At 45.2% G+C, this 24,509-nt stretch overlaps 2 protein-coding genes across 2 annotated transcripts; one reads left to right on the top strand and one right to left on the bottom strand.

The window, feature by feature from the left end:
- On the top strand, window positions 1–19,827 carry LOC146634745 (CST complex subunit CTC1-like). Its single transcript, XM_085343703.1, has 25 exons — window positions 1–285; window positions 4,724–4,808; window positions 5,188–5,287; window positions 5,363–5,585; window positions 6,561–6,790; window positions 6,871–7,000; window positions 7,072–7,368; window positions 7,449–7,571; window positions 7,658–7,887; window positions 8,002–8,146; window positions 8,220–8,422; window positions 8,495–8,664; window positions 8,741–8,855; window positions 9,001–9,406; window positions 9,484–9,573; window positions 9,898–10,035; window positions 11,060–11,106; window positions 11,247–11,332; window positions 11,504–11,639; window positions 11,916–11,984; window positions 12,058–12,220; window positions 12,423–12,478; window positions 12,585–12,741; window positions 13,449–13,569; window positions 19,554–19,827. The coding sequence occupies exons 1-25, from the start codon at window positions 100–102 to the stop codon at window positions 19,703–19,705; spliced, it is 3,858 nt and encodes a 1,285-aa protein (XP_085199829.1). The 5' UTR covers window positions 1–99; the 3' UTR covers window positions 19,706–19,827.
- On the bottom strand, window positions 17,156–18,875 carry LOC146634746 (E3 ubiquitin-protein ligase TRIM21-like). The gene has a single exon (XM_085342464.1). The coding sequence runs from the start codon at window positions 18,873–18,875 to the stop codon at window positions 17,208–17,210; it is 1,668 nt and encodes a 555-aa protein (XP_085198590.1). The 3' UTR covers window positions 17,156–17,207.
- Window positions 19,828–24,509: the final 4,682 nt, after the last annotated feature.

Below are 24,509 nucleotides of genomic sequence, written 5' to 3'. Positions count from 1 at the left end.
GCGTGAGCAGAGACTAGTCAGTTTAATAAGTTTGATGATTTGTTTAAAATACAGAACAAAAGTAAACAAAGTAGGACGGTAGGGCATCATGGCGGCTTTATGAACGGTAAGAGGCGGGAACACGGGGGCGACGGTCAGAGGGAGGACATCAACAGGAGGAGGACCGGAAGCTGTTTGAAAGCCGTGAGCGGGAGTTTGTCAGCAGGGGGAGAAACCGGCACCCGGAGCGAAGACATGGACCCCCTGCAGGAGCTCCTGGACCGGGTCAAGCCCAGCACCGAGGCGGTGAGTCCCAGTCTGACCCTGTTTGCCCGAACTGAGCGATAAATAACAGTCTACGTACACGCAGAGCCCAGCGTACGTAGACTGTCTGCGTCATGACGTAGGCAGAGTTCAGTTCAGTTCATTTTTATTTCAAACATTTCAAACATGTGCCTTCACAATCATTACAAAATATCATTCCAGTATTTGTTTGAAAAGGAGTAGGCTGAAGTATTTACTTGTTTGTCCCTACCCCTTCAAGTTTTACCTCTCATTCATTTAATTTTTTTTTGTCTTAAATTAAACAAACAACATATGAAACATATGAAGTAAAACAAAACATAACATACATAAATCAAAAACAAGAAATTAGCAAGCCCCACCACAGTATAGTTTCTTTCATATGAAAAATACAGAATGTGTATATTTGCAGATACACAAGTTATGGAAAAACAACAAACCAAAACAAAACAAAAAAAAAAAGAACCACAACACCATTACCAGCTACATTACCGTCCTGGGTTAACCCCGTTTTCTTCATTCTTATTTAAAATTAGGTTTTTATATTTTACTTTAAACTGTTTTATGTTTTGACTGTCTTTTATTTCTTCTGTTTGACTGTTCCATAATTTAACTCCTGCAATTGACATAGTTCTTAAAGTTGTTCTAGCACTTTGTATTTTTAAATTCCATTTCCCTCTTAAGTTATACCCACCTTCTCTTTCTATGAACAATTTACAGATTTCTTTGGGAAGCAATTTATTTCTGACTTTATACATTATTTGCGCTGTTTTAAGCTTCACCAAGTCTTGGAATTTAATAGCTTGCATTTTGACAAAGAGTGCATTTGTATGGTCCCTGTACCCTACATTATTTATTAATCTAATGGCCCTTTTCTGTATTATAGTTATTGTTTGTGTGTTACTTTTGTATGTGTTTCCCCAGACCTCTACACAGTAGCTCATATATGGCAGTAGTAAAGCACAGTATAAAATGTGCAGTGCTTTCTGATCCAACATATGCTTTGCTTTCCCCAGGACGGCAATGCCCCGTGCCAATTTCCCCCGAACATAAGTAATGTGTGGCTTCCAACAGAGCTCGTGGTCAATGATCACCCCAAGAAATTTTATTTCATTGACTCTTTCTAAATATACATTGTCAACACATATTTCTACTTCGATGTTTTTCTTTTGGTTTCCAAACAACATAAATTTGGTTTTATCTAGATTCAATGATAATTTATTTATATCAAACCACTTCTTTAATATCGTTAATTCCTGTGTGATCATCTCCAAAACCTGTGGCAATTCCTCTCCTGAACACAGTATGTTTGTGTCATCTGCAAATATTACAAACTTTAAAATCTCCGATACTCTGCAGATATCATTTAAGTACATAATAAACATTTTTGGACCCAGTACTGAACCTTGAGGTACTCCACAAGCTATATCCATCAAATTAGATTTATATTCATTTATTTGTACATATTGTTGCCTATTCCCTACATAGCTTTTTACCCATTCCAAAACCACTCCCCTAAACCCGTACTTTTCCAGTTTTTTTAATAGAATTTCATGATTAACAGTATCAAACGCCTTCTTTAGATCTAAGAAAACTCCGAGCGCATACCTCTTATTATCCATACATTCCGTTATCTTTTCCATTAGATCTATCAGTGCCAAAGCTGTTGATCTGTTGTTTCTGAACCCATACTGACTATCTGTCATTAATTCATATTTTTCCACAAAACTGTCAAATCTTTTTATGAAGAGTTTTTCCAGTATCTTAGAGAACTGGGAGAGTATTGACACTGGTCTATAGTTTGTAAAATGATGTCTTTCACCGGTTTTGTAAATGGGAATAACTTTAGCAACTTTCACTTTTTGTGGAAAAACTCCTTTTTGAAACGACAAGTTGAATATATATTTTAATGGTTTTACGATACCATCAATAACTGTCTTTACCGTTACCATATCAATATCATTCCAGTCTGTACTGGTTTTGTTCTTAAGTCCTCTAACTATGTCATAGATCTCTTTCTCTTCCACTGCTCTTAAAAACATTGAGCTACTATTCCTTTCAATATTTTCACCAGTGTCCCTTTCTATTCCATCAACCTTTATTTCTTCTGCCAGTTTTGGCCCTATGTTTACGAAGAATTCATTAAAGCCATTTACTATCTCCTCCATGTTATTAATACTTCTTGTCCCTTCTATAAAGTACCCAGGGTAATCATTATTCCTTGATTCATTTTTGATTATTCTGTTTAATACATTCCATATATCTCTTGTGTTATCTTTATTGTGTTCTAACCTTTTAATGTAATACTCTCTTTTACAGGATCTCATTATATTAGTTAATTTATTTTTGTAAGTTTTATACTTCATTTCAGTTTCTATTGTTCTCTTTTTTATGAATTCTCGATATAAGGTATTCTTTTTTTTGCTGGCATTTTGTAGTCCTTTTGTCATCCATGGTCTTCCTGCATAGTTGTGTTTCCTATTGATTTCAATTACTGGGCAGTTTTTATCAAGTAATGTGTTAAATGTTCTTAAAAATCCTTCGTAAGCTTTATTAACTTCTGTTTGTTCATATACAATATTCCAATCTTGCTTTAAAAGTTACTTTCTAAGACAATTTAAGGTCTTCTCTGTTCTTATTCTTTTGTAAATAATCTTATGTCCATCGTTGTTCACTTTATAAAAGCAATTATAAGATGCAAAGACTGGTAAATGGTCACTTATATCGTTGATTAACAGCCCACTTTTTATCTTTCCTTCTATTATATTTGTAAATGTATTATCTAATAGAGTTGCACAATGAGATGTTATTCTGGTCGGTCTTGTTATCAGTGGAAATAAACCGATGCTGTACATGGAATCAATAAATTCTTCTGTACTCTTATTATGATTTGGATTCAATAAGTCAATATTAAAGTCCCCACAAATAAACATTCTTTTCTGATTTATATTTGTAAATAAGTCCTCCATATTATCCTTAAATATCTCAATCTTAGATCCTGGTGTTCTATATATACAACTGACAATTAGGTTTTTCCTTTTTTCTATACTTATTTCCACTGATAAACATTCCATCACTCCATCAATAACAGTTGTCATTCTTCCCATTCTTTTGTACTTTAGGTTTTTATCAATGTAAAGTGCCACCCCACCTCCTTTCTTGTTGATCCTGTCTACATGAAGGAATTCATATCCATTTATTTTAAAGTCTTCTTCTTTTCCAGGAGTTATCCAGGTCTCCGATATGGCTATCACATTGAATGGCTGTTCAAACTGTTATGTAGTCTTTGATGGATTGAAAGTTTGCATATAAGCTTCGACTATTAAAGTGAACCATTGTTATACCCTGTTCTACCTTGAATTCCTTTTTAAGTTGCTCATTTGTATAATAATTGCATTCATTTGTCTTATTGTTAAAGAAATTACAATCAGGATCTATGTTGCTGTCATACATCAATGTCTTATTTTCAATATCTATATGAGTTGTTAGTTGAAAATTGTCAGACATCTGCGTTGGTTGTGCACTTGGACGGTCACATCATATTTAGCACTGCTTTGCTTTTATCAGTTCTATTTTTCTAGTTCCGTCATCTCTTTGATGACTAGAACCTTAGCCTGCTCTGGTGTTCCATTTAACTTAATGAATATTTTACAGTCTGACGTCCAAGTTGACTGTATTTTCTTCTGTTTTCTTAATATTCTTGCTTGTCTTGCAATGTCTGCATTTTTCTTGATTAGGTGTTCATTTAAATAAACATTTGTACCTTTTAGCTTTCTTCCTTGCTTGAGCAGTTCTTTTTTCTGTTTTCTATTAACAAAATGAATGATAATGGCAGGAAGAGGATGGCATCCCTCAATATTTTTACTGTCCATTTTGATACCTTTGCTTTTAAAGAAGGCCATTACCTGCTCTTCCAAAGAGCGTAGCTCTTGCTCGGGTGGCTCCCCTCTCTCTGATGCTGCTACCCGTGCGTATGTCTGATGCTTGGTTTCCAGTCCTGTCACTATCACATCATTTACTCTTGAATATTGTTCCAGATCTGACACCCGTCCTTCCAGCATAGCAATCTTCTTGTCCTTTTCCTCGCTCTGCCTTCTTAGTTCTTTAATATCATCCATTAAATTGAGTATCAGATTTTGTTGTTTTGAAATTGTTGTTATTTCTTCAGACATAAAGTTTAGGGATTTCTTTATGTCCTCCAGTTCCTCCTCATTAACGTTGCTCCTCTTAGGCGGCATCTTAACGGCGTTAAGGCCCGCTGGTTGCGAAGCACCCTTGAGGGTTGCCGAAACCCGGCCTGTCCTGGCAATTAAGAGCAGCAGCCGATCGCTGTTTCGAGCTAATTCTATAGCAGAAATCCACACAGAAAAGAGAATATAAGGATGTGAGCCTGTTCTACATTTATTATTGTGACCTCCGACCTGCTGCTTTGTTTCTTTAGGAGTCCCTGTGGTTAAAGAACATCTTCACCTCCATCTCTGAACACCTGAGTCCTGTGGTGTGTAGCTCCGCCCCCTCGCAGACAGGTGAGTTCCTGTTTGTTTGAAACAGCTGGCTGATAAATCAGCTGTACTTTAAATCCTTAATGACGATGTTCACTTATGAAACCAAATACTATTTAAACCATTATTTAAACAGTGAAAGCAGGGCTCACCTGCCCTCACAGGTGTCATCAGAGCAGTCCAGTGTGTAGATGTGAGTGTGGTTCAAAGGTCAGAGCCATGAAGGTGACCGACTGTCAGTGAGGAACAGGGAGGACTAAGAGTCTGAGGATGAAGAGCAGCTGCTTCCTCAGGTGGTCCCACCTGTTGACACACCAGCTCTGGTGTCCACTTCAGGTGTTCTCAGTGGGCGGGGCTTCAGTTGTTTATGTTTGTGTTTACCCTTTAAACTTTGTTTTCCCAGGTAACCACGGTGACCTCAGCCTCTTCGATCTGAGCATGTGTGCGGTGCAAGCGATCCAGCAGCAGATGTGTGTGGCCCACAGCTTACCTGTCAGCTACAGGTAACGCCCGCTGACATCATCGCTGTAGCAGGTCACGTGACCTGGCCTTACCGCTGTCCTCCCGTCTGTCCGCAGGCTGCTGTCCGTCTCCCAGCTCGTCTCCCAGCAGCACCTGGCCTGCGTCAGCAGCCTGTCCTGGAGCACCAATCAGCAGAGAGCCTGGGCCAGGGAGGCGGAGCTCGCCGTGCCGGGTCAGAGGGCGCTGCCGAGGGTCAACCTGCTGCTGATTGGCTGTCTGAGAGAAGGCCCTGACGGAGAGTACAGGCTGACGGACGCCAGCGGCAGCGTCATGTGTGAGGTGAGTCAGAGGGGGAGGAGCCTAACCTTAACCCATGGTCCATCAGCTGGTTAGTTCTCAGGAGCTTCTTCACAGCAGCGTCACTAAACCGGATCTGGTCAGAACTGATGGTAACGAGGTCACAACAAACTGCAGGTGTTCATGTGCAACGTGAATGAAATCGAATTCCTCTTTAATTCAGCTCATTCTCTGTGCAGGGACACAAGTGCTGATAGAGTCTGGTCATCACACGCTTCTCTGCTGATGTTTACATCAGCATGAAACAAGCAAACAAGCTCAACAGCTGACTTTCATTTCTGTAACTCAGAAACATCAGGACTTGTTAAATGTGAGCTGTGTTTATATGGATTCACTTAGCTGATCGATAAGTAAGGATGTAAAGACAGAGTCTGTCAGCAAGTGAGTAACTGTGCTGGCACAGACGTGATGACAGCAGAGCTTTATAAAGATGTGGAGCCTCCTCCTCACATAAAGTATACAGATAGCATCACCTGCAGTAACCTGACAGATTACAGTCAGACAGCTGCAGCAGGCTCAGTGTGGTCCTAGCATCACCGCACGGATTAATGACTCACAGTACTTGAAATGTGCAGTTCTCTTGTGTTCTTATTGCTATTTATTCTATTCTTCCCTTTTCTATACTCTGTATTTGTATATGTGTATATTTCTGCTCACCTTCTGTAACTTCTGTCGGTGCTGGGCTGTTGGAAACCGAATTTCCTGGAGGAACGCAGCCGAGGGATCAATAAAGTTTCATCTAATCAGATCAGATTAGATTAGATTAGATTAGATTAGATCAGATCTAATCCAATCTAATCTGATCTAATCTAATCTGATCTACTGCAGCTATAAAACAAACGGCATCACTGCAGATCAGAGCTGATGAAGCTGTCATCATCAGTACAGGCTTCCAGCATCCACCCAGGACACACTCCACCACTCTCTCACCCGCGTCTCTCTCTCTCCCTCATCCAGTGCCTGTCTCTCTCGCCCCTGTGGCTCGATCGTCCTGTTTTCCTCCCTCACTGGAACTACATCCCCCACAATGCATCGGGCCAGGAAGAGGCCGCAGGCTTCTTGGAGCTGATTGGCTCCCCTGTCCTGTTGTGTCCTGGTGCTGAGCAGGGATTGGCTGCTGCTCCTGGAAGGGTGGAGCTAAGCGGAGCGGTGGGAGTCGGAGAGGCCGGCAGGCTGCTGAGGCACAGGTGGGTCACATGACCTCTGAACTGCAGCGGAGTTTCTGAGCAGTGTGTGTGACAGATGTGTGTGTGTGTGTGTGCTCCAGGGTCAAAGGTCAGCGGCTGAGCGTGTTCGGAGAGGTGGGCTCAGTCTGCCCTCTGCTGGCCGTGGCAGGAACGACCTTCTTTTGCTTCACGCTGACGGATGAGTCGCGCTCGCTGCCCGTGCTCGTACAGGTACCAGCTCTCTGAGGATGATGATGGTGAGGAGGGACGATGAAGCTCAGTGTGTGTGTGTGTGTGTGCAGGACAGCAGCCGGCTCAGCTGGATCCAGCGTGTGTGTGTCGGGCAGAGCGTGTGTGTGACAGCTCTACGTGTGTGTGCGCTACGAGGCTGGAGAGGAAACAACATCCTGTGTGTGACGAAGCGCTCCGAGCTGCACGCCGACTACACGCACACACAGGAACACACACAGGAACACACACACTCTGAGTCCCTGCTGTCACAGCCTGCTGAGGACGACTGTGAGGAGGCGGAGCATGAGGAGGTGGAGCTGGACCAATCAGCTGTGAGGATAAAGCAATCCAAAGTCATCAGCTACCAGGTGAGAGTGCTGTGAGCTCTGATTGGCTACCACAGGTTTGTACCTGTGTGCTGATTACTAAGCCTCCTCTGCTGTGATAGGGCACGGTGACTGAGGTTGTGAGTGAGGGGGCGGGGCTCTACGTGCTGGATGGGAAGGTGGGTCTGTGCGTGGCCTATCAGCCGGCGGCGAAGAGGAAGCTGAGGGCGGGAGACAGAGTGGAGGTGAGTCACATGATGTGACATCATCATGCCCGTTTGTGTTCGTGGCAGCCACGACTAATAAAGTTTGATGGTTCCTCCTCCTGCAGTTGCATCACGCCCACTTCCTGTATCGGCCCTGCCCGGACTTCCCTCCCAGCATGCTTTGCACCTGCCTGCGCTCCAGCCTGAGGGTGACGGCCTTCAGCAGGGCGGGAGGCTCGCCACCCGACAACCGCTGCCCGGGAGATGGGGCGTTACCACGGTTACTGCTGCAGAGAAACACAGATGTGTCCGATTACCTGTGGACCTGTCACCTAAGCTCGCAGCTGGCACACAGGTGAGGCTCCACCCACCACCACCTGTCCACAGTCAGAGACAGCAGAGCCTAACCTTTGTCCTCCTGTCCTCCGCTGGCTCTGGCTTGTTTCCTGGTCCTGGTTCTGGTCCTCAGTCTGGTCCAAGGTGTGTGGAGGCAGCAGTGTGTGTGCTTGCTGTCCTGGAGGCTGATGGAGACTCTGAGCAGAGCTGGAGGACGAGGACGCAGAGACATCTACGCTGAGATGCTGGACGAGCCTCACACCTGTCCTGTGACGCAGGTAGGTCCCACTCTCACCTGTCTTCCTTACAGGTGAGTGTGGAGCATGCTCAGTGTGCTCTGTGTCCCTGCAGTACAGCGTGTCCTCGGCGGTCCGGCAGTACCTCGGTGTGTCGGAGCTCCTGGAGTCCCTGCAGACTGGCTGCTGGTCTTCGGCCCCTCTGAGCTCTCTGCTGCCCCCTGATGGCTCCAACCTGACCTCCGCCCAGATCAACGGGTTCCTGTCCTGGTCTTGCAGGACTCTGTCCTCCGAGCCTCGGGGTGGAGACGCTGTCAGGTAAGGTGACAGCAGCTCCCACATGAAGTCGTGTGATTACGTACCAATGGTTTTTGCCGGTTTGTGTGTCAGGCAGCGCCCCCTGCTGCTGGTCGGCGTGCTGGAGCTGCCGTCACAGACGTCTGAGTTCAAACACTCGATGCAGCTCAGAGACGCCGCGGGAGCTGCAGCCTGCGTGCTGACGGAGAGCAGCGAGGAGGAGGAGGGAGCGCAGAGGGCGGTCTTTAACAGCGCCTGGATCGGTACAATGCACGCACACAGACACACACACAGTGACACACAGCTTTATTCTTTAATGTGTGTGTGTGTGTGCTGCAGGTTGTCTGGTGGGTGTGGTGCAGTTCACCATGGTGACAGAGAGATTCCTCCAATCAGATTTCCCCTCCTACCAACACCTGGACCAGGACAGGTTCATCACACACAAACACTGCAGGTACACACACACACAACCTGCAGCATGCTGACTGCTCATTGGTCCACTCTCTGTGATGTAAGAGGGCGTCTGATTGGTTCAGGGTGTGAGCTTCCTTCCTGGTTGTAAACATTATGAGTTAAATAAAGCTGGGTTCAATTCACAGGGTTTACCTGCAGTTCTCTCTGGACCACCTGCACATCCTGAGTCCATCTGTTGCCATGGAGACACACCTGAGACACAAGGGGGAGGAGCCAGGAGGGGATGTCACTGCCAGGAAGCAGACAGTAGAAGAAGAAGAAGAGACTGCTGGGAATAAGAGGAGGAGAAGAGAAGAAGAAGAAGCCAACTCCGGCAACCCCTGGCCCTGTGTCTCCATGGTGATCAGGGTGGAGCAGAAGGAGGGTGTGTCCTGGAGGAATACAGGGGCGGAGGCAGAGGATCAGGAGGCAGGGCTGAGACTGTGCTTCTCACTGAAAGCTGCTGTGATTGGTCCAGTGGTCTGCTGGAGGCGGGACCCAAAGAATGAGCCAATGACAGAGAAAGAAAGTGAACAAAAGCAGGAGAGAAAGGTGAGAGACGCACCTGTGTGTGTTTACCTGAGCTCACCTGGATACACAGTTACGTGTGTGTGTGTGTGTGTGTGCAGGTGGTGCTGGCGTTCTCAGGTGTGTGTACGCGGTGGTTTCCTGTCCTCCAGCCTGGATGTTTCTACAGACTCATCGCCGCTAACACTCAGGTATCAACCCAGCTTTGATGATGTCACTAAGGGGCGTGGTCAGAGGTTGGCCTCATCGGTCTCTGCTCTCTGATATTAGTACACATGAACACGTTTTTCAGCTTTAACTGTAGTTGTTCACACACCGAGGTTAATTATGGAGTTCCACAGGGTTCAGTGCTTGGACCAGTTCTGTTTACATTATACATGCTTCCCTTAGGCAGCATCATCAAAACACAGCTTACATTTTTACTGCTATGCAGATGACTCCCACCATTCCTGTTTGTGGGGAGTTGATCTGACCTGAATCCTTGCAGCTGATTGGCCCATGTGTCTGTCAATCAGGATCCCAGTGTTCTGATTGGCTGTGGAGTTTCTGAGCGCAGTGGGGTGGATCTCCACGCTGAGTCAACCCTACAAGTCAGACGTGGTTGGAGATTCCACACTCTGACACGCCCACTGCTGCTGCCCACCTGCAGACAGGTAACACTCGGTTTGCTCCCCGTCTTCCTCCAGGACCCTTAAACTTTTTTTTTAGAGATTGACAGACCATGTGACTTTCACGCATTGCATTGTGGGTACAAGTGGCAACAAAATCAAAACACTGCATTAAGCGCTAGCATTTCCAGCCCTTTGGGGTCCTTCGGGACTAAGTAAAGAATACAAATACAGGCCATTTACCGTTTATTTAGCTGTTGTTAAATATTTTATCTCCTGTACAGGCCAACACAATCTGTTTGTCGTTTCAGGTTGTAGTGTTACACAACATTTTCAGAGCTAATATAAATAAAATGAGTGTTTCGTAATTCATTCAATTTATTGTCTTTATTTATAACTGGCATCATTGTTTCATTCTATTATAGAATCTTACAAGAAAGAGGCAACATTGTAAAAATCCATCAGCTTTATTAGCTGCTTCCTGAAAAACAAATCAACAATACAAAGAAAAAAGACTTTGCTAACAACAAACTGGAAAACAGTTATTCATCACTTGCTTGCTTCAGTACAACCCTTGGGCACATATATGCGGACGTTTCGTGGCTGTTTAGATCTCGCTCTCTCTCTTAACCAATCAGATCTGGCTGTGGTAGCAGCTTTAAACTCGGTATGACCCAGGCTGATAGAGGCGCCCAGTCTGGATCACATTCCTGCATTTTGTTTCTGGTTTTCCTACAAAACACAACAAACATTAGCCCGCAAAGCCACAGTGAACAAAGCAGCATAGCAACGAATTCAATTCAAATCAATATAAGACTTATTTGTAACCTACATCAACAATCATGTTGTGATAAATTACGTAATAACTCCAACAGAAGACTTAATAATACAACACAGTTAATAATACAGCAGCTTCTTGCCATTTTTGTGTTTCTTTTTATTACTGTGTGACTGTTTTCGTGTGAAAGCCTGCGTGCGCTAGTACCGCTTGCCACTCGTTCCCACAATCCTTTGCGGTTTTACCCCTGAATGACGTCATATTTTTAATGTCTCTTCTCTGTGTTTTCAGGCCGTCCCACCCACAGTCTTGTCCGTCTCAGAGGTCTTAGACTGCAGGTAAACTGCTCGTCCCTCACTGAGTCGCCCCCTGTGGCCATCTGAGGAACTGCAGCTGCACACACACTCTCTTACTGGTGTGTGTGTGTGTGTGTGTGTGTGTGTGTGTGTGTGTGTGTGTGTGTGTGTGTGTGTTTCAGCTCAGAGCTGGTGTGTTTTCAGGGTGTGGTGTCTGAAAGGATCAGTGTGAACAACAGGACCGCCCACTCTGGACACACACACTCAGGTACAAACACACAGGTGGTTTGTGTATCAGGCTTTTCTGCTGTGAAGTTGTAACATGGGGATCTATGGAGGCGACTCACTGCTGCCTCTGCTGGACACTAGAGGAACTGCAGGCATCAGTGCTTCAGGTATGAGTCTCAGGTCTGACTGTTAGCTGAATGTGTGTGTGCAGGTGTGCGTCTCACTCTTTGTGACCAAGCTGGGAGGAGTCTGCAGGTGTACCTGGACCTAAGCCACACCCCCTACCCACCTGGCCTGTTGCCGGGTAACACTCTGCTGTTGTCTGGTTTCCAGAGGAGGCTGTCCAGGTGAGACACACATAGACAGGCTTATAAAAGTTTGGACTCTTTATTTGGACTCATTTCCAACAATGTCAGCCCCAATAAAGTTATGGATCATCTTGCATCAATAGGCTGCTGGTTTTCTTTACTGGTTTCAGGTGTTACCAGCAAAATAGTTGTTTGATCATCTGGAAATGTATCCAGATTTATTTATTTAGACAGAGATCTTGACCCCCCAATGTTCAATACAAAGTCACGCCCATGGTTACGTACCTGTGCGGTTTACCTGTGTGTGTGTTTCAGGACAGGAAGTGTGTACTGCACGTACTTACCTGTCAGCTCCATAACTGTGGTCTCCCTGGGAGACACCAGGTAAGTTTACAGGTAAAGTCTGGTTCACGTGTTTGTCGTGCTGTTGTTTATTTGTTTGTTTGGTTTCTATCAGCTCGGCCCAGCCTCCTCCTCCTGCTCCCATCATGCACCTGGGTGAGTGGGCTCTGAGCAGCAAGCAGAGGGGCGCTGTGGGACAGGTCAAAGGTCACGTGGTGTGTTTCCTGTTCCTGCAACTGCAGTGGAGCTGCTCGCTGTGTGGCAGCGTGTACACACAGGTACTGCATAAAATACACACAGTGTGTACAGGATGTGTTTAGTGTCAGTTTCTCGGGTGCAGTGAAAGTACTCAGAGTGCTTCATGTGTTGTTAGCGTGTTGGTGGCGTGTTAGTGTTGGTGCAGTAAGTAAAGTGTCGTTTTGGAGGAAACTGCTCACGATTTCAGGTGTGTGTGTTTACCTGCTGCTCTCTCTCTCTCAGGGCTGCAGCAGCTCTCAGTGTCACTCGACCTCGTCAGTGTTTCAGTCCAAAGCAAAGTAAGTGCAGCTTCCTGTTGAGCTCACCTGCTGATACGTGTTAATCACCTGGATGAGTCAGGTGACAGTCACATGATCAAACCATGTGGCTCTGCTCTTCGATCAGGCTGGTGATCGATGACGGGACAGGTGAGGCTCACGTCTGCTTCTCAGCTGCTCTGGTTCGTGCTCTGCTGGGATTGGCTGATGCTCAGTGGGAGGGGCTTCAGAGAGCACTCAGGGTCAGAGGTCACATCAGAGTCTTCCCTCGTGGGCAGAGCCAGGTCAGTAGCACCTGTCAGGTGTATATGTTTACCTGTCACAGGTGAGTCACGTGCTCATCGTCGTCTTTAAACTTTATTTTGTCTTTAAAATTTAAGATGAGGCTTTAACTGTGAAAGGGCACATCCTGTTTGCATCCTGGTAACAGCTCCGTCTGCTCACACCTTACTGCTGAACTGGTTTGGGGGCGTGGCCACTTCCACCTTTAAAAGTCTGTAGGTGTGACGGACCCACGCTGGGCTCACGTGAACAGGAGGGAGGGGCCTTACAGCCGTGTGTTTCAGCGAGACTCAGGTCGTGCCCCTGACTCCACCCACTCGACCTGATGAAGCAGCAGGTGGTGTAGTTCTGAGGGTAATCAGGGCTGACTGTGAATGCCACACCTCCCACATGGAGGGTGGAGACCACAGGGGAGGGGCAGGACAGCGAGAGGCATTTAGGACTCGGGTCACACCAGGAGAACCCACAGGGCCCCTCCACCCACAGGTGGAGCTGTGTTAAAAGACCCTGCAGACTGAAACGTCCTGTGGTCAGAGGAGGTGAAACGAGAAGAAGATGCAGCTACAACCCAAAGAACAGCGTCCACACAGTGAAGCACGGTGGGGACGCTGTGGGGGGGCCACCACAGAGAGAAACAGGCGTCCTGCAGGACGTTTCCACAGGGCCGAGCCGTGAGTCTGCAGAGACATAACCTCTGTGTCTGTCTCAGGTGTGTGACGGGGACGCTGACGACTTCCTCCTCCACTTCCTGTTGTGTCTGTGCAGCAGCGATGTCATGATTCGGCCGCTCAGCCTCACCTGCAGGAAACACACCAACCAGAGACCAGAAGGTAACCCCACCCTCACCACCCTGACTGCAACCTTCAGTGTGTGTGTGTGTTTCAGAGGTGAGGAGGTTCACTCGAGGAGACAGAGAGTTCCTGACCAGACTGGCTCCTCCCCTTCAGCTCACCTGTCTGCACCTCCACCCTGACTGAGCTCCACCTGCTTCGTTCTGACTTCATCTGTTCTACGTGTTCGTACAAATAAAACTTTATAGTTCCTCCTCCTGTCACACGGTATCTCACCTTCACTGACCCTGACGCTGGTGATCAGGGTCAGAGGTCACACGAAGCTCTCTGGGTTTAACAGGTCATGTGACCCTTCTACAGGAAGTGATCCCTGTGAGTGGCGCCCACATCGGAGACGTTCTCAGATGGTGATTCATGAAACCTAATTGGTAAAACTAAACACTGAACGTGTTTCGGTTTGTTTACAGAGGTCAGACGGTGAAAGCTTCAGCCTGACCAGGAAAGAATCAGTCCTCTTTAAATCACACTTACTTTAAATGAATTCCTCCTCACCTTCATGTGTTTTGTATTATTGCATCTTATACTGAAAGAGTTCATCCATCGACACATTTGAATCCTGCAACATTTCACCGTGTCAGTTTGTCATGAATTGGACTATTTTAGGATTTCAGTTCATCTTTCCAATAAAGCTGGCAGCTCTGAAACAGCTGTTCTCTCTGAGGCTGTTTTGCATGTAAATAAAAGTGAAATAATTAAATGTTCTGTGAACAGACCGTCCAGTGGAGCTCCTCAGGGCTCTGTGCTTTCACCACTTTGTTTTCTATGCTAATGAGTGTCAGAGCACGTCAGCATCAGTCCTTCAACATGGTCACAGCCTCTGATGAAGGTGTTCAAATGTGGCTTTTAATCCAGGTTTACACTTAAACAGTCTCCATGAAACGGGCCTCTGCCCTCATTCATCCTGGAGATCACTCGTCTAAACCAACCAACATAAAGAACGTGATGTTTTCAAAGCGAACACGTACACACAGTTGTTATGGATACGATTAAATGTAGGAGCGATGATTTGTGAAATCCTACATGTGTGTTCTAACATGCTTTAATGATGGCACGAGCTGACAATGAATAACATAAAGTTAATAGTTAATCTGCAACAAAACTTTGTCACCGCTTCAGTTTTTGGTCTTTTCCACATACGGTTGTTGTTGTCATGGAAACAGAAACCAATCGGGCCTTGGATGGACGTCGGAGTTCTTAACAGCAGCTCGTTGTTCATTCTGATGTTGTTTTTTAATTATATTTTATATTTAATATCATATATTGGCCGTTTTCAGCTTTATCTGAAGGGCCACAGGTCAGACTCCAGCTGGGCCTGCCGCTCTCAGCCTCACTCTGAGGAAGCCCACAGTCTCTCACAGTGGAAACTACACCGGGGGACCCCATCCTTGGGGTGGACCCATTTTTGTTGTAGCGTGTTTTGGGGTTTAAAAGCCACAGAGACGCGGTGCTTAGAAAAAATGCATTTCAGCTGTGCTGATGCTCCTGACACGTTGGAACGTTGGGTTGTGTTGCGTGGTTGAGAGGAGGCGGCAAAACACCTAGCAGGCTAGTCGGAAGAACACACACCCACGCTGGTATCGGTAATCCACGGTGGTTCTTTAATACGCCTTCTTCAACAACCATATAAAAGCCCGGCTGAACGGCTGCGGCTCAACAGCATAACGCCCAGCGTTCATACAACCCAAGCGTTGCAAACAAAACAAGAAGAAAACGTAAATCCGTCCCTCGTTAAGCAGAAGCGTGCAGGCACGTGTCCTCATAATCCCAGAGAGAGAGAGCAGCGGCACAAACTGATGACACCATCAACCCTCGACTTGGGTGTCTTAAAGGGACACCGCACCATAGTGGCTGTCACAACGTATAAGACTGGGGAAACCTGCATTCAGCTGGACCTGAAAAACACTATGTCCAGATAAACACAATGAACTTTTGGAGAAAAATAAAAGATTCTTCATCAGACTAACAACTAAAAACATGACACTTACCTTAACAGTATGGGCTACATCAAATATATTCAAGACCGACAACAACACTTCTCACTGCTGCTAATTTTAACAAAACAAAAAGTAGAAAAAGGCAATTCACCAAGTCTTGAAAAGTAAAACTGAAAAATAGAAACACAGAATAAAACATCCATCCAGATCTTTACCACCAACAACATAAAATCTATCTTGATTAAATGGCCTAATTCTCCAATAAATGAGCAATAATAAAGTAAGAAAAAATAAGACATTCAATTTATGGACGCTCAAATTAACAGAGCGACATTAAACGCACCTCATTGCCTGCCGTAGCGTTCTTCGCAGCTGCACTTCACCTCAAAGGTCGGTTAATACATCGGATTGAACTTAACCAAAGTCCAATTAAAGGAAAATAAATGTTTCTAACAAATACAATGAAGAAGATTAAAATAATTCACTGTCAGTTACTGTCGCTGTGAGTTTGACCAGGTCAGCTGCTTCATTTGGTTCTGCCTAAAGTTCTCTCAGTGATCCAGTGTTTATATGATAAGATACGTGTTTAATGCAGAGAGTTGGAATTACAAGTTGGTAAGAAGCTTTTTAACAAAGGTTTGATTTAAGCTTTAAGTTCAAAGGTGAAAGAAATTTCACGTTTGATGAAGGAAGATCAAGGCTAACAAGGACATAGGTCAAAGGTCAAAATAAGGTGAGAAAATATAATAGATATATATAATCAATCAATAAGGTGAAAATATCAGATAAAAGGGTTTTTTTGGTTATAAGGAATAAAGAGGTCAAAGGTCAAAACAAGAGACACTGGTAGAGACCTCAAATCATTGTTACTGAAGAAGGAGGAGTTCTTTAACAGTACGACATTGATAGAGTTTGTTTGTGTGTTTGAGAGTTCAGACTGAAAGGGAGCGCACAATCGTGTGTGTGTCTGCAGCTGTTGTGTTGTTGCTGCATCGTTGCCTCAGGGGGAAAGTTGTGTGTGTGTTATGCAGACTAGCAGAGACTGCAGCTGTCAGCAGCCACACACACTTTCTATTCTTCAAATCAAATCACAGTGAAACATGTTCACTGACAGCTCAGCTTCAGCATCGTCTTCATGCTGTGACTGCAGCCGTTCAACTCTGTTTGTCTTTAACCCAAATCATCACAACATGCAAATATAATCATCAAAATGATGTGACTGGAAGGATGCAGCAGTCTGTGCTCCACCTTTCTCCTCCACACCTGCAGGTGGAGAACATGGATGCATGAATCTCTACAGAGTTCTTTGAATATTATCCGTCTCATCAGTTTTCAGTGAACAAAACTCCTCACAGAGCCAAAATAAGCAGTTTGTATCCAACATAACTCAGCTGGACTCTGATGCTCCGTATAACAGCCACACATGAGTCTGGATTCACTCAAAGCATTGAACAAACTTTATTGGAAATGAAGCTTTTGGACATTTGTTCTCTGATATTTGCTCTTCAGCTCGAGTCTCCATCAGTGGGAACATTTCCTGATTCAACTTTTCTTCTGTTCAAATCAAACTCCATGAGAATCAAAGTGTGAATCAGAGTCCTGATGATCAGATTCTATAGAAACATGGAGACTGTAGAGGATTTACACTCAACATGTTCATTTGTTCCCTTCAAGAAAAATCAATCATTCATCCAATAAAATCAGTCGTTGATCAGTTTGATTGACAGGACAGATGATCAGAGGTGCAGAGTTTTTACCTCCATCATTAGGACTGGGACAGAAGTATGGGTGGAGTCTGTGAGTGAAGGAGCAGCCAGTAAAGGAGTAGATCAGAGCTGCAGCACCTACATCATAAAAGGAGACCAGACCCTCCTCATAATCCACAAACACCCCCACCTTCTCAGGACCAGGATGGAGACAGAGGGGGACTAGAGGGTCATCAAGAGCATCGTACTCATTTCCATTTCTCAGCACTACAGTCCAGAAACCATCCTGAGGACTCACTGTGATGTTTCCCTTCCTGTTGATCGACTCTGTGGCCACTCCTAAATCCCACTCAGTCTTTCCTTTAACCTGAACCTCAAAGTAAAATCTGCCTGAAGAGAAACTCTGCTCTCCTAAAACACAAGGACACAGAGAAAATCTCTCTGGGTTGTCTGGAAGTTTCTTCCTCACATCACCACAGTACACTTGTTTTCCATCATCAGACAGGATGAGTTTACGATGAGCTGTATCAGGATCCAGAGTCACATCCACCTCATGCTGCTGCACCCTCTGCAGCTCAGCCTCAAACAGCTTCTTCTTCATGGGTTTCCAGACTGTCTCCTCCAGCTGAGCCACAGCTCTCCCCACAGTCCCCTCATATGATGGTGGATGAACTCTGACCTCTGTCCAGTCCTTGCTGGGTGGAGCAGCTTTCAGGGAGGAGAAGCTTTGGAGGAGGTGGAGGTGGTCTTCAGAGCGTGAGAGCTGCTCCACCTCAGAGCTTCTCTCCATCAGCTCAGAGATTTCCTGTTCCAGATCTTTGATGAGACCTTCAGCCTGTTTCTCTGTAGCTTCCTGTTTGTCTTCGATCTCCTTCATGAGCTTCTTCAGGCGTCTCTCAACAGACTCCATCAGAGCCGTGAGGACCTGAACACCTTCTGCTTTCTGTCTGTCTGCAGCATCTTTACTCATCTTCACCGACTCTGTGATCTCCTGAATCTTCAGTCGTCTCTTCTGGATCATCTGCTGAATCTCAGCCTCTGTCTTCTCCAGCTCTGCCTTCTTTCCTTCATATTCTTCTCTCAGAGGAACAAACTCGTGGTTCTTGTGGTCTAAAACAGGGCAGAGCGTGCAGACACATGTCTGGTCGGTCTTACAGAACAGCTCCAGGAGTTTATCGTGCTTCGTGCACATCCTGCCTTCCAGGTTCTCCACAGCATCAACCAGCTGATGTCTTTTCAGACGTTTCACTGTCAGATGAGGCTCCAGGTGAGTCTGACAGTAGGAGGTCTGACACACCAGGCAGGACTTCAGGGCCTTCAGTCTGGTTCCAGTGCAGACGTCACAGGGAACTTCTCCTGGTTTGGCAGCTTGTTGCTCTGAGCTGCTGCTGGCTTTCTGCTGAGCTTCACGTCTGAACTGAGCAACCATCTCAGAGATGAAGGTGTTGACCCTCAGCTGAGGTCGAGTGTAGAACGTCTCTTTACACATGGGACACTGACAGCTCTGATTCATGTCCCAGTGCTGACTGATGCAGGTTTTGCAGAAGTTGTGTCCACATGGTGTAGAGACTGGATCAGTGAACACATCCAGACAGATGGAGCACAGAAACTGATCTTCAGATCGCAGATTGCTGGCAGCAGACATGTCTGCACTCTGAGGGAGAAAGAAGAGAAACATTTGATTCAAAATTCTCTTTAAATTTCATTTTACAAAGAGAGAAACAAGCGTCAGTAGTCTGAGGAGCTTGGAGAGAAAAGCGTCTGGACTTCGTTGAGTTTCTTGAAGACGTTTCATCAGAGAAGCTTCTTCAGTTCTCAGAGTAACTGGTGGAGACCCAGCAACACACTCAGACACAAACTGGTTCATCCAAACACAAACCTAACATCGTAGTGTCTGCTGTACAGTGCAGCGTCCAGATGGACAGGATCAACGTTTGGGGATGAAGATAAATACAGTCGTTACAAAGATGTGAAATTGTTTCTCTGTTTTACAGAAGGTCCAAGATTCATCCAGATCATTTGTATACTTGAATAAATCAGTTTGTTGGATATTTTCCATCAATCACTGTGAAGTAAACTTCGACCTTGTTGGTGACTGAATACTTCTTATTGTACGTCCAGATCAACGAGCCATTAATATTAAACAGTGACTGTTCCAGTAGAGCTGACAGTGAGGAGGACGATGAATCACAAACCTCAGAAATGTGTTATTAACTGTTGATCCAGTATTTTAATGGCATTGATGAGAACATGTTTATTCAGAGGTGTCTGTATATTTGGTCCATTTGTGCGTCAGTAAAAACTGTCCTGTTTTCTCTCACAGATACTGGAACATCCTCACAAACTCAGGATGTGGAAGAAGATGAACTTTTCCAGTCACTCGCTGGGATACATCATTCATGTTATTCTGGATCCTCAGAAAACATTGATTTATTTTTGTGTTTCACATATTTGTTTGTCCAAATCAAAGATTGATGTTAGTAGAGAAGAAGCCACCATGATAAAGCCTGTGTGTGAAAACGAGATCAGTGGATTTGATCAAAATCCCATTTAAGGAGGAATTCTGTCCTCCAGTTTGTTTAAATAAGCTTTGGGATTAAACAGCATCATCTATGTTTGTGTCTGATGACATGTTTGATCCAGGTCAGCTTGAATATCACAGCTGATGTGTGGAACTCTGACATGTTTAAAGCCTGATTATCAGGATGATTCAAACACATCTGTCTAAATAATGAGATTCATGTTTCCACACAAAGTTATAAAGTGCAGCATCGACTGTTTTCTGAATGATTGAGGATCATCTGTGACTCTTACAGGATACACTAAGTCAGATAATCTTTGTAAAATGTGTGAATGACTTTTTGAAGTACTGACCAAAATCTGCTGGTTTACAGTATCAAAGGCTTTATATCAATAAAGAATAAATAGGTGTTTTCACGTCTGTAATCCTTATGATCAATCAGATCCAGAATCAATCTAAGAGGAACAGGAAGTGATGAATAACCAGGAAGTGTGGAGTCAGTCTGAAGTCCAGAGCACAGCCTGAGTCCACAGTCCTGAGCAGAGCCACAGTGAGACTGAAGCAGCAGCTCGATGCTCCTACAGTGGATCTGTGGTTACATGAGCAGATTTCTATGGATCCAGTGTGACTGTGATGAGTCCTGATGAAGTGAACAGAGTGAAGATTTGTGTAGAAGCAGGAAGTGTGATCAGCTGCACTCACCACTGTTGCTGAGAGGAACCTGATGGACTCCAGTGAATCTTCTTTTAGAGACAAACAGGACTCGACTGCAGCTCTGCTGCTGCTCTCTCACACTTTCACTTCTGCAAAATGACGTTGGGCTTCTTGTTTTTCAGCTGTTGCTCCGCCTCTTCCTGCCTCTCCCTTTACAGGAATCAGCCGGTCTGTACTCAGTGACTGTGTGCAGCGGGTGGGAGGAGTGAGGAGTGGTGTGTGGGTTCACACAGTAATGACGGCCTCAGGTGATCAGGAGAAACTCACCTGGATTTCCTTTTTCCACAGCAGACTGAGAGCTTCAGGTGGACCCTGAAGGAGGTCTCAGACACAGGTGGTAAAAGTACACACAGTGTGTACTGAAGTAGAAGTACTACTGTTAAAAATACTCCAAGTACTAATTCAACTTCTTTACTCAAGTAAAAGTAAAAAGTAGTGGCTGTGAAATGAGAGTAAAAAGAGCTGATTGAAGAACATTTCTAACACGTGTTTATACAAAGCTAACTGACTGTGTGACTAACTAACTGACTAACTGCTGTGGTTTGGAGTAGAGATTCCTGAATTTACCAGGTGCACCTGAAGGCAGCACAATTTAAACCGTAAATAATGATGTAGGTGCGCAAATCCTTTTCAAGCTTCACAGCATCAAATGAGCCAGCTTACGTTTGTTGCACTTCTACACTAAGTTCTACGCTCGCGTTTCTTCGTTGCTGATTTTTGTTCCACAAACTAAAAGAACAAAGATTCAACCTTTAATATATTTTCATGTGTGTTTCAAGCACTGTGACATATCACACACACACATGCTGAGTGTGTCACTGATAAAGCTGTGACACAGCAGCTCACTCAGTCCAGTCCAGGTAACAGACTCACCTGTTAGCAGCAGCTCTGCCCTCACAGAGCTCAGCTGCTTATTTCAGTCAGCAGGAAACATTAATATTATGGACTACAGCCGTCTGTCAGGGCCGTTCAAGGACACAACGTCACACACAGGTTTAAACTGTTAGACTCATGAATACCCACAACGTTCGATGCACATTTCTCTTTAACAGGAGCAAACGGCCTGATCAGATAATATAAGAACTCATAAAAGCTCATTTATGTAAATCTCTGCTTGGACCAGTGAAACAGTCTCACACTGACTAAACACCATCACTACTTCAGTAATGACAGAGGGGCGTAGGCGTGCTCGTGGGACAGCTTCCTCCAGCTGTGGAAACCAGATGTGGAAGCAGACTCCCTGATGTTGCAGTCCAACACCAGCAGAGAGGACTCAGCTGCTGGGCGGAGCTTATCTTCCTGTCCTGTTCAAATCCAGCATGAAACTCTTCTTATGTTCCCTCTTCAGTCTGATCCTGTCTAACAAACATCACTGTTCACCTCCTCCTCCCTCTGTGACTCCTTCATGTCCACTTTACTCCTCAGTAAGTCTCCACAGCTCCAAGCCAGCTCTGCATTCAGAGTTAGTCCACGTTCTTACCTCCATCTTCAACCTTTCCTCAGCCAGAGTGTTGTGTCTGTGCTTCCACAGGCCCCGCTGGTTTACAAACTTGTTCCTGTTAACGGAAACAAGACGAACAGCTTTTACTTGCTAGCAAGGGAGGACCGCTCGGTGTGTCAGGAAAGCACTGACTCCACCCACAGACGACCTTTTACTGAACACAGTTACAGTACACACAAGCACCACCCATTGTAACCACCCTATGGTCAACAAACATAAGGCCCTATGTGTGTGTGTGTGTTTGGGGTGCGTTTGTGTGACCTCCTGCCCACAAAGGATGATAAAGCAGGAAGCTTACTAAGCAGCAAACAGAGCCCTCACATAGATGAGCCTATAACAAAACACTGCAGCCTCCCCACCAACAAACTGGCTGGAGAGGTGGTCAGAGACAAAGGAACGTCTTTGATCAGGCTGCTTGAACCAAGACTTACAAACTTAAGTAACACAATGACAACATTTAACAATTTGACTCCCACACAGAGCACTATCCCCACATGCTTCAAGACCACAACCATCATGCCCCTCCCCAAGAAAAGCCCAGCCACTAAACGCCTGCAGACCAGTCGCACTGACTCCCATCATTGCAAAGTGCTTTGAGAGAGCGGTGCTGGCCTACATCCAGAGCAACATCCCAGACACTCTGGACCCCCTGCAGTCTGCCTACCGGCCCAATAGGTCCACGTCAGACGCCATCGCTGCTGCCCCTCACTACTCCCTCTCCCACCTGGAAAACAAAGACCTCAGGGTGCTTTTTGTTGATTATAGCTCCGCCTTCAATACAGTCATCCCTCACAAACTCATTCCCAAGATCCTCAGCAGCTTCTACAGCTGCACTGTGGAGAGCACACTGACCAGCTGCATCACTGCATGGTACGGCAGCACTACTGCTATGGACCAAACGCCTGCAGAGAAGATGATCAGGACCCCGCTGCCCTCTGCATCCACCATCGCAGAGTCCAGAGGAGAGCTGCCTCCATCCTCAAAGACCCCACATCCCCCCAACACGGCTGTTCACACTTCTACCCTCAGAACAAAGGTTCAGAAGTTCAAAATCCAGAACATCCAGACTCAACAACTCCTTCTTCCCACTGCTGTCAGACTCTTGGACAGCTGACCTGTTTTAACAGTAATGTTTGCACATCAGGTCATCTTTCATATCAAGCTCACAGCTCCTTTGCACATACATCTACCTCACACTTACATTTAGTCTCCACTCATTTATTCATAGTATTTGTATTTTATCTTGTTCTATTTGTATTTATTAACGTGCATCTGTGTGTGGACAGCACAGAGATCCACATCTGAAACCATCAACAGTCACATGTAGATCTGCTTCATCTTCAGCTCTGTGTTTCGTTTTTGTCTGATCTTCTCTGAAGCTTCCTGACAGTCAGCAGCTTTGACCTTTGACCCACATGAAGCTAACATGTGACACAGAGTCAGGACGCTCCGTGGAGATCCATCAGCACAGCAGAAACACGCTCGGGGTCATCATCTTTAGAAACTTCCTGTGGATCCTACAGTCTAAGATCCAGAGCTGTCACTAGGATGGTTCAGTCATTTCACATCAGCTACAATTAGAACTCAGAGCTGGGCAAATATAATCAATCACATGCTGTAGAAACATAGAAGTTTCTATCCTTCAGAAAACATCTGACAAAAAGATCTAAAAGTGTGTGAAGAGCAACACTTGTTGTTCTCTAAATGTTGGGCCACAGCTGTAGAAAACACTGTGAGTGTTGGTCAGTAATGACATTTCATTTAATTTCTCTTTGTGCAGGTGAACACTGTCCAATCTTCTATCTAAATGACTGCTTTGTCTTTAAAAAGGTGAAGAGCCTGAGGCCGGTGACCTTTCCCCGAGTACATCCTCACAGCGGCTCACAGGACCAGGCCTCACTCCTGTCCTGCCAGAGGAGAAGCTTCAGAGTGTCCGTGCAGTTCAACCACACCTGTCATATTCAGTACGGCGTTCATGCAGGTTGCTACCCGACAGTTACAGCATGTAGTAATACAGTCCCACTGCCTGTTCAGCATATGCAAACATATTCATGTTCAAGCATGTGATGACAAAGGCCTCCCACTGTGGGCATTTCATCATGTTTAGGAGCCTCATCCAGCCACACATCTGATCAGTGGAGTATTAGTAACACAGAAAACTAAAGAGGACACATGTTACTTTTATCTTTATTTATTTGATACATCTGTCATTGTTAGACATGAGGTTCACTGAAATCATTAGTTTTGTCAGATTTCTCTCCCTCTTCCATGTGACTGTGTCAGCTCGTCAGCATCTGTTTGGGACGAGAATGCACCAGGAAGTAATGAAAAGTACCATTAAAAGCAGGAGAGGTTCTTATATTACAGAAGAAGAGATTATTTAAAAAACTATCTCAATGCCATCAATGATTTATGGCACTGAGATAGTCCCGTTCTACCTTTAAATACTCGAGAAACAACAAGTAGGCCTGCAGTGCGAGAGCGAAGAGACCTGAACACTGAACAGAATCAGAATACTTTATTAATCCCTTGACTACGTCATG

Source organism: Diplotaxodon limnothrissa, linkage group LG3 (assembly GCF_057381915.1).
Source record: "Diplotaxodon limnothrissa isolate DT_005_m linkage group LG3, D_limnothrissa_male_GT1.1, whole genome shotgun sequence".
In the NCBI taxonomy this organism is placed as follows: Eukaryota; Metazoa; Chordata; class Actinopteri; order Cichliformes; family Cichlidae; genus Diplotaxodon; species Diplotaxodon limnothrissa.
Note: the sequence above shows the minus strand (reverse complement) of the source record. Positions and strands in the feature narration are given on the sequence as shown.

Bases quoted from the DNA above. Each gene is read 5' to 3' on its own strand.
- LOC146634745 (XM_085343703.1), top strand. From the start codon at position 100: ATGAACGGTAAGAGGCGGGAACACGGGGGCGACGGTCAGAGGGAGGAC. The intron at 5,288-5,362 runs GTAACGCCCGCT...GTCTGTCCGCAG, and splicing joins AGCTTACCTGTCAGCTACAG to GCTGCTGTCCGTCTCCCAGC. The intron at 11,985-12,057 runs GTAAGTTTACAG...GGTTTCTATCAG, and splicing joins GTCTCCCTGGGAGACACCAG to CTCGGCCCAGCCTCCTCCTC.
- LOC146634746 (XM_085342464.1), bottom strand. From the start codon at position 18,875: ATGTCTGCTGCCAGCAATCTGCGATCTGAAGATCAGTTTCTGTGCTCC.